The sequence below is a fragment of the Pteropus medius genome, unplaced genomic scaffold (genome assembly GCF_902729225.1).
Source record: "Pteropus medius unplaced genomic scaffold, Ma_sr-lr_union100, whole genome shotgun sequence".
NCBI classification, from domain to species: Eukaryota; Metazoa; Chordata; class Mammalia; order Chiroptera; family Pteropodidae; genus Pteropus; species Pteropus medius.
This window is the reverse complement of record NW_024345600.1, coordinates 200,014-209,236: the sequence shown is the minus strand read 5'-3', so window position 1 is coordinate 209,236 and position 9,223 is coordinate 200,014. Positions and strand designations below refer to the sequence as shown.

General features: G+C 39.1%; 1 protein-coding gene and 1 non-coding gene across 2 annotated transcripts; both read left to right on the top strand.

The window, feature by feature from the left end:
• The first annotated feature begins 1,183 nt into the window (after window positions 1-1,183).
• On the top strand, window positions 1,184-8,070 carry SLC25A3 (solute carrier family 25 member 3). The gene is made up of 8 exons (XM_039874037.1): window positions 1,184-1,340; window positions 1,572-1,732; window positions 3,361-3,482; window positions 5,004-5,183; window positions 6,092-6,273; window positions 6,884-7,056; window positions 7,536-7,646; window positions 7,730-8,070. The coding sequence occupies exons 2-8, from the start codon at window positions 1,576-1,578 to the stop codon at window positions 7,888-7,890; spliced, it is 1,086 nt and encodes a 361-aa protein (XP_039729971.1). The 5' UTR covers window positions 1,184-1,340; window positions 1,572-1,575; the 3' UTR covers window positions 7,891-8,070.
• Window positions 6,568-6,814, top strand: LOC120611775 (small nucleolar RNA SNORA53). The gene has a single exon (XR_005655288.1). It is a non-coding gene; the product is annotated as a small nucleolar RNA SNORA53 (small nucleolar RNA).
• Window positions 8,071-9,223: the final 1,153 nt, after the last annotated feature.

Below are 9,223 nucleotides of genomic sequence, written 5' to 3'. Positions count from 1 at the left end.
CTTCTCCATACACCCCAAAATGTAAGAGCCAGAATGCTAACAGAGGTGTGGAATGAGCCCCAAAAGAGTCTGGAGACTTTGTCTAGAAATAAATGACAAAAGATTTATTCAAGGGTCTTGGGAATACAACTAGGCAAAAACCTATAAAGAGTTCCAAAAAAAAGAAAAAAGTTTAGAGTTCTTATAAGTAAAATGTACATTCTTGAGAATTATCAGTTCTTCATTCTTAGCCCTAGAATTGGTCCAGGATGATCATTAGTCAGATGTCAGGTGGTCTGAATGTTGGATGTCAGGTCCTGGATAATTAAGCCTTTCAGGTGTAATCAGAGGTCTGGTATATGTCCAGATAAATATCTGGACACAAGACTGGAAAGTTCAAAAGTGTAAGTTCCCAGGCTAGTTAGAACAAGAATTGAATAGGTCCTTCATCCCTCAACTTTCGTTATGTTAATTTTAGCAGTTTGGTTAAAGTGACTCCAAATGATGTATTCCCTATCTTTACTCTTTCCTCTGAGTTTTGACCCCCCTTACTAGACTCTTCCGAAAGTGGGTCTTCTCTGCTGAACTGAATCTAATGAAGATTTTCTAAATTAAACACGCAAAATATGCTGCCAGTCACTTTCACTCTAGTTCATCTCTGGACCCCAAGGAATGAAAAAGCATTTATTGAATGTTTTCATATGTGATATACACCATTGTGATGAAGCAGCAAGTTGTCTTGTCTATTTTAGTTCTTGCTGCACATTTCTTTTCAAAATACTTCCCTGAAGTCTGATGAAAAACGCAGACATCCCTACATGTAATGTCAACGAACGGAACGAAAAAAACAATGTGCCATAATGGCAGAAGTTGTTGACAAAATATTGCAGTGACATTCTAAACGCAACAGCGTCAAGCATAACGTCAAGCAATCGTTTTGTGTTTTTTTTTTTTAAGCTACTACTATACTCAGACTCACTTAAAGGGAAAGAACTGAAGCCACAGCGTCACGGAGAGACATTTCAAAGTGAAGGGACAAAAAGCGGAGGTCAAGGGCACAAGCCCCACACTACACGAAAACCAGGCACAGAACGCGCACTTGCGCAGAAGGAATCCTCCCGCGCAGAGGCCAGGCCGGAAGGGCTGGGGCGGGCGGGGCGGGGATAGCGTTGCTAGGAAAACGCGATGACGTTAACGGCCGCGGCGCTCTTCACCGCCAATGGGTGCCGCCTGCCTGTAGTGAGTCCCTGTATACGTCACGCTGACGACGAGCGAAGGGCACAGATCTAAGGGCTCGGAGGACATTCGGCCTCTGTGAGCTGCAGCCTTTCCGAGGAGCGTCGTCTGTTCGCCATCTTAGAGTACGAGTGTGGTCCGGCCCTCCCTGGGGCAGGTTCGGGGATCGGAGCGCGGAGCCCTTGTGGCACGATGCTTTGGCTGTAGGCCCAGTTGGCCTCTTCTTGTGGGGAGGCCGTCATGACCTCTTCAAGGGCGCGGAGGCGGGAAAAGGAATGCCGGGGTACCAGGGTGACTTTGGCCGGCCAAACGGCCCCCTTTGCCTTTCCTCTGACTGCCGGTCCTTCTTCCCCCAGGAAGATGTTCTCGTCCGTGGCGCACCTCGCGCGGGCGAACCCCTTCAACGCGCCTCACCTGCAGCTGGTGTACGATGGCCTCGCAGGCCCTTGCAGCAGCCCCTCCGGACCCCCGGGGCCCCCACGCCGCTCCCGCAACTTGGCGGCCGCCGCTGTGGAAGGTGAGGTCAGACTTTGTCCCGATACGGTCATTATGTGCACTCGTGGTCCGCTCGGCCTCCATGGACTGGGCCGGTCCTGGAGGGCAGGGAAGGACGCTCCCAGCCCGCTGCACCGCAGGACGGCGCCCGATTGCTTGCCGGGCGATGTCAACCCTATCCTCTCTAGACCAGGTATCAGATCCTTGGCCCTCCCTCAAGGGCATGGAAGGGCCTTGGCACAGCTCCATCCGTGACCTCTACGTCCTCAAGGGGGAGTGGACGCATAGAAGCCTTGACTAGCTCCTTATCTTAATGTGCCGGGAGCCCTTGGTCAGCAGACTAAGTATTGGGTAAAGTCTCCTTCTTAACCACTGGCCTGCAGTTCTAACTGCATTAGCTTTTCTTCGATTTGGCTTTAATTTTCCTCTAAAAATGCTCCCTTCTCCCTTAGGTTGGTATTTCCGAAGTCTGATAGTAGTTGACCCAAAGTGTGTGACAGAACTGGGTCTCTTGTTTTAAATACGATTGGTGAAGGAGGCAACTTGCAGTCTCACGTAGGCCATAGAAAGGAAATAATAACTGGTGGGGATCCCTTTGGTCTTATTTCTTGGGATTCTTGGTAGTTAGACCCAGCTTTAACTGAATTGTGTATATTTTAAAATCCCAGTGAAGTGTATGTACAGAGAACTGTGAAAACCAAATTATAGAAGTCCTGAAAATGTTACCTACGTTGTTCCTGTAAAAACCTAATGTTTTTTTTTTAAAATCATGTATGTGTTTCTGTTATGTCTAGTGTGGTTAAAAAAATCCTTACATTAGCATTCTGTCCTCCAATTTAGAAAGTTAAAGTTAAGGTCATTTGTGTGGTTAATGTATTTGACTGCAGGAATTTCTCTAGTTTTATACTATAGGAATCCATAAGTGGGGATTGTATTGGTCAGTGGCTGAGGTAAACCTAGACATTTGAAGCTTTTATATGGCAAGTGCTCTGAGTTTGATTTGTTCTCTTTAGTGTGTTCTTATCAGCAATTAATAATTTGAAGTTTTATTTTAATTGGAAGAGCCATTAATATAGAAAACATTTTTTATTAATATGGCAAAATAAGAGATAGCTAGTATCTCATAGATAGAACCTTCATAATTTTAAGTGATTGTTTGATTTTGGCAGTGAATTTCTTGTTACTTGTATTAGGTGAAAAATCATCTTTCAACTTAATTATACATAGGTGGCCAAAGCTTTTCAGTTATGATAGTACTATTTCACAGGGAAACAGTTTTCTCTCATTCCCATCGACCTTAGTGTTCTCTGAAGAAATACTTACTTGATTTTTTTTTTTTCAATCAAACAGAGCAGTATAGCTGTGACTATGGATCTGGCAGATTCTTTATCCTTTGTGGACTTGGAGGAATTATTAGCTGTGGCACAACACATACAGCATTGGTTCCTCTAGATCTGGTTAAATGCAGAATGCAGGTTTGTTTTGCATGTTGGGCTAAATAAAGCATATTGTTGAAGCATGGCTGTTAAGATATAAGATGTAATCATCTACTAACAAGCTATGTGGAAACCTAACTATCCAGGAGGTAAGTTGATAACCAGTAACATGAGTTTTATATTAAAATGCATGGCGTGTCTTGTCTTATTACAGAGTACAGTTGCGAATTTGGCTCCATGAAGTTTTATGCACTGTGTGGCTTTGGTGGGGTCTTAAGTTGTGGTCTGACACACACTGCTGTGGTTCCTCTGGATTTAGTGAAATGCCGTATGCAGGTTGGTATTGAGATGACAATGTTGAACGGATCTTTTGTGTGTGACTTAATTTCAAATAATCTTAAAGGACTTCACAAATGAAAAGAATTTGAAAACATTACAAGCCCAGAAACTTTAATACGAAACCAAACCTGAATTTCTAAACTCATGAACTTTATTTTACTTAGTGTTTTAATCCAAGAAATGCCTATTTTAAAATAAGAGTGTGGGTAGATTGTTGGATCTCAGACTCTGGCTGTAAATGTTTTTTTTTTTGCTGCTGGACTCTGTTCTGGCTAGAGTTCTCTTCAAGGCCTACTGGTTCTTTATACTTCAGATAGCCATTTTATAAGTAAGCACTTACATATCAGAGTGAAGGTAGTCGTTCTTTGTGTATTATGTAAAGTTACTTCACATCTTTACTTATTGATAACATTAAGGCAGAGCGCACTATGTAAATTAAAAAATATACTCAGTATCTTAGTATTAAAATTTTATGGCTTTAGCTTCTTGTATATTCACTTGCTTAAAAGGTGGTTTTTGTTTTTGTTTTTTGTTTTTTTACAATTAGAATATCTTAATTAGGATTATTGCAACAAAAATAATCAAACCTCAAAAATTTATTTGTTCCAAACAGGATTAGAAGTCTACTTACCTAAAAGAGAAAGGAAGGTGAAATATTAGCAGGGAGAGGAAGGTGACGTATACCAGCCCTTCTAGTACTGGCAGAAATAGATAAGATTTTTTTTCCCATTTAGTTAATAGAATGGATATGAAATATACCTTCACTAAAACTTCTCATGCATGTCTTTTAAAGTGAATTTAAGTCAAAAGACAGGTTTTCATTATGTCGCTGTACCTTTTTAACTTGTATTTAGTTTGTCTTAAGTTCACAGAATTTTATAGTATAACCTACTTAATGGGCTAACATGTTAAGGATATATAGGCATACCTCACTTTATTGCACTCTTCTATCGTGCTTCATAGATACAGTATTTTTTTTTTTAAAGATGTATACTATTTTTTAGACAGTGCTCTTGCATACTTAATATACTACAGTATAGTGTAAATATAACTTTTATATTCACTGGGAAACCAAAAGATTTGTGAGGCTTTATTGCAATATTTTCTTTATTGCGGTGGTCTGGAACTGAATCTGCAGTATCTCCAGGGTATGCCTATAGAGTTGTCTTTTATTTAGGCAGTAGCTTTAACACTATTTTTTTTTAAGTGATATAATTGGTGCTGAAAAATCTCTTAAAGAGTCAGTTTTATTGTGTATTTTTTGTTAGATATTTTATCGTCTTAACTAATTCTCCGAGACTTAAGTCTAACTGAAAGAACACTAGACTTTAATGTACAAAAGTACTTTATAGCTATTAAGCCGATAGCATATGTGAGCTTGTATTTACTTTTTGTGTAGTTACTGAAGTTTATTTTAGAACCAAAAGGAAAAACTAATAATAACAAAATTAAATATTTATGAGAAGTGGTAGTTCTTTGATACATTTAATTACTTTTTTTTTCTTGTTTTAAATACAGGTGGACCCCCAGAAGTACAAAGGCATATTTAATGGATTCTCAGTTACACTTAAAGAAGATGGTGTTCGAGGTTTGGCTAAAGGATGGGCTCCGACTTTCATTGGCTACTCTATGCAGGGGCTCTGCAAGTTTGGCTTTTATGAAGTCTTCAAAGTGTTGTATAGCAACATGCTTGGCGAGGTATGTAAATTAACTTTGAAATTGAAAGTCATGAGCTTTTAACTTAAAAGTTTAAGACCAAAAGTATCTTAGGTTTTTGTCTGACCCACCTTGTTCTAGAACTAGTGGTCTCAGGGTGAGCAACATGTTTCACATCATAAGTCTGTTTTTGCAGAGACAGGATGAGAAAAAGAACATGTATATCATTAGAGTTCAGTGTTCTTTATGTTGTATACTGCTGCTTTCCAAATAATTTGGATTTTAGTTTTTTAAAGAGAAGGATTCTGGGATTTTGTTCGATAAAATTTTTTAGCGCTGAGAGATCAAAGAAAGATGTTGACAACTCCAGCTTTATCTCAAAAGGCTCATCTTGGGTGTTAGCAAGACGTGTCATGGATGTCCTCTGTGCCACTTGACAGGTACTAAGGGGTTATATAGGACAGGGCTAGATGAATTGGGGGCAGTACTGGGGTGTGACCTATCCCTGGTAAGGGGAAAATGCCTTGCACACTTCCCTAGGCCAGAACATTGGAACCAGTGTCATTAGGGAATAAGAGAAGGACAATCAGACAGTCTGAGGGGTTTTCAGAAAGTGATCTCTGTTCTGGCCCAGATTTGACCTAACTGGATTTAGCACAAGGGTCCAGCAGGGGTCACTTGTGGAACACTCCACAGAGTCATTTGTGTAGTTCAAGGACCAACAATCCTTGGCCGCCTAGGTGTTTAAAAAGTATTTACATTGCACTGTGGTTGATGAAGTTATAGAAGATAAACATATTCAGTCTCATATCTTTGTGTTATCTGTGGACTGTGTGATAAGAAACACTTAAAATGTCTGAAATTTAACTGTTTTCTAGAACTGTCCTTTAAAGTTAAATTGAAAACAGCCAATGCAGCAGTAATCCGTGCCCCTTATGTTTTTCAATTAGGAGAACACCTATCTCTGGCGCACATCACTATATTTGGCCGCCTCTGCCAGTGCTGAATTCTTTGCTGACATTGCCCTGGCTCCTATGGAAGCTGCTAAGGTTCGAATTCAAACCCAGCCAGGTTATGCCAACACTCTGAGGGATGCAGCTCCCAAAATGTATAAGGAAGAAGGCTTAAACGCGTAAGTAAGCATTTTCTCAAATTTATAGTATGAAAATAGGCATTTGCAGGAACCACATTTTTTTTTTTATCTTTCTCCCCTCCCTCCCTTAATAGAATATAAAATCCAGGGGCAAGGATAAGTTGATACATGGCTTGTGTCTTGAATTAGGATTTTTCTAAAGTAGGAACCATTTGTCAGTTTACAAATGACTTGATATTTGACCTGAATGTTAACTGTTAACTTTTGGAGAGGGTTTATTAGTATTCTTGTCATCTGTGTTCACAGTTAAGAATTTGCATGTCATCAGGCCACAACATGCTTCCTTAGATCCGCCTTTGTGGATGCCAATCTTGAACTGAGTTCTGCTTGTAAACTTCTTGTTTCTTGTAGTTCCAGTCAGGAAACATCCAACAACTTTTTTGGTTGTACAGTCAAAGGTGCTTGAGTCATTGGCATGTGAGATAAATATACCTGCATGTTAGTCTTAGGTCCTGATAGAAATGGCATACATTTGTGCTGCCATTTTTTACTATCAGGACTTGACTGGTGTGCGGACACTTCTGTTAATGATGGACATTTCTGGTAGATGAATATATGCAACTGAGTAAAATGTCTCCTGATTTTCTAGATTCTACAAGGGGGTTGCTCCTCTCTGGATGAGACAGATACCATACACCATGATGAAGTTCGCCTGCTTTGAACGGACTGTTGAAGCGTTGTACAAGTTTGTGGTTCCTAAGCCCCGAAGTGAATGTTCAAAGGCAGAGCAGCTGGTTGTAACATTTGTGGCAGGTTACATAGGTATGAATTATTTAGGACGTGCTTGTCTCTGAAATTAAGGACAAATATTTTCACTATTGGCTTATTCTTGTGAGGAAAAATATTTCAAAGAAGTTCTATCTTCCCATAGAATTTTATATGCCTTTCAGGATTCATAAATACTTGCTAATTCATTCCTGAAGGAATTGTTTCATGGTTTCCATGTCATGGTTAAGTTTGGGAATGATCGATTTCACTGCTGCACCATTTTTATTTATTTTTTTAGTTTTTCAAGAACAAATTTTTAATATAAGAGAAAGTTGATTAGAATCTGAATATAAAAACTTGAAGGATTACAATAGACTGCTTCGTAAACTTTCTTGTCAGTCTCATTCCAACTCTGATATTTTTTAAGCACTAGAGGAAAATTTTATTAATTAGTTATGAAAAGGTTGGCTACGATGTGATTTTTTTTTTTTTAACTGACTTCATGTCGCATCATATTTCTTGACTTGTTTCAGCTGGAGTCTTTTGTGCAATCGTTTCTCACCCTGCTGATTCTGTGGTGTCTGTGCTGAATAAAGAGAAAGGTAGCAGTGCTTCTCAGGTCCTCCAGAGACTTGGATTTAAAGGTAGTATTGTTTTCCCTGTAAAGAAAGAAGATTACTTTTGGGTATATTACATTTTTCTCATTCACGTTTCACATTTCAACTAGGTGTATGGAAGGGACTCTTTGCCCGTATCATCATGATCGGCACGCTGACTGCACTGCAGTGGTTCATCTATGACTCTGTGAAGGTCTACTTCAGGCTTCCTCGCCCTCCTCCACCCGAGATGCCGGAGTCTCTGAAGAAGAAGCTTGGATTGACTCAGTAGATAGAGCAAAGCAAATATGGACTGAATCTGCTTGTTGGTCAGTGTTGAGGAAAGTGCTAAAGGAACTTTTATATATTTGACAGTGTAGGAAATTGTCTATTCCTGAAATAATTACTGTAGTGCTCTTGCCTAAGGCAAGAGTTTCAAACTTGCTGTTGAAATAAACCCAACTGTTCATGATTTGTCTGTGACTTGATAATTGTTTTAAAAACTAGTTTTAAAGATTTAATCCTAAAATGGAATTAGTATAAGTTAAAACTTCGAGGAAAAAATGCAAACTAACCACTGTTGGTTGAATGCCGTGCTCCCTACTCCTACACTGTCTTAAGTTTTGTCACTCAAGAGTGTCCCTATATTTTTAGGAAACACCCTAAATTTTCAAAAACTTGATTTGGTTGTAGTTAACTTTAAATATGGATAATTTGTTACATTTTAACAAGTTGGTTTTGGCATATAATCAAATATTTTTGCACCATGTACTATTTTAAAATCCTAATGAGTTTGCTAATCCTTATTTGGAAAAGAAGGTAATCTAAAATAGGCTGATTCTTCGAATGAATGATAGTTTTTACAAGGACCAAAGCAGTTAATAGCTAAAAATCATTTCAAGTAACTGTCTTCATACATATCTGACTTTTAAAATTACAAAAATTTTACTATAAGCTATTTTCGGTTTTGTTTTTAATAGACACCTGTTGACAACTGAAGTAGGTGAATGCTACTGGAAAAGCTGCACTCAGGCATACTCGGGTATCTGAAACTGATTTTTTAAGTGCTCCTAGGCAGTAAGCCACATTTTAGTTTTCCCTTACGTTTGGTTAGGAAGTGTAAAATATAATATAGTTCAATGTTTTTCAAATCTGATTACATTTTACCTTGAGGCCTTTGGGTATAATACATGGGTTTGGTTGGCAATCCTTGTATAAAGTATAGAGATGGGGCCTCAGGAAAGTAACTTTCAGGGAGTCTCATCAGAGAGAGAAATGTTTTCATTATAAATCCATATTGTAAGGTCAGTAAACTAAATTTAGAAACCAGATGCATCTAGTTGCATGTTAACTTACATCATCATCATCTGGTCTTGTTTAAGGTTCCAATCTTGAGTTGCAGAGGGTTATGGTGCAAATTTGAGCCAAACTATTAAAAGGTTGAGTGGCAGACTGAGCCCAAGCAAGTGTTGGCTGTGGTAAATGAGCATCTCCAGTGTGCATTAGTTAACTACTGTGTAACAAATGGTTGGAAGTGTAATGGCTTGAGAAATGTTTATAATCTCTGTGCTCAGCATCGCTTCTGGGTCTCTCCTGAAGTTACAGTGAGATGTTTGCTTTTGGAT

What these genes read in the sequence shown, in the direction of transcription:
- SLC25A3 (XM_039874037.1), top strand. Translation starts at nt 1,576, where the DNA reads ATGTTCTCGTCCGTGGCGCACCTCGCGCGGGCGAACCCCTTCAACGCG. An exon ending in TAGTGAAATGCCGTATGCAG is followed by an intron (nt 3,483 to 5,003) that starts GTTGGTATTGAG and finishes TTTTAAATACAG; the next exon opens with GTGGACCCCCAGAAGTACAA. An exon ending in ATAGCAACATGCTTGGCGAG is followed by an intron (nt 5,184 to 6,091) that starts GTATGTAAATTA and finishes TTTTTCAATTAG; the next exon opens with GAGAACACCTATCTCTGGCG.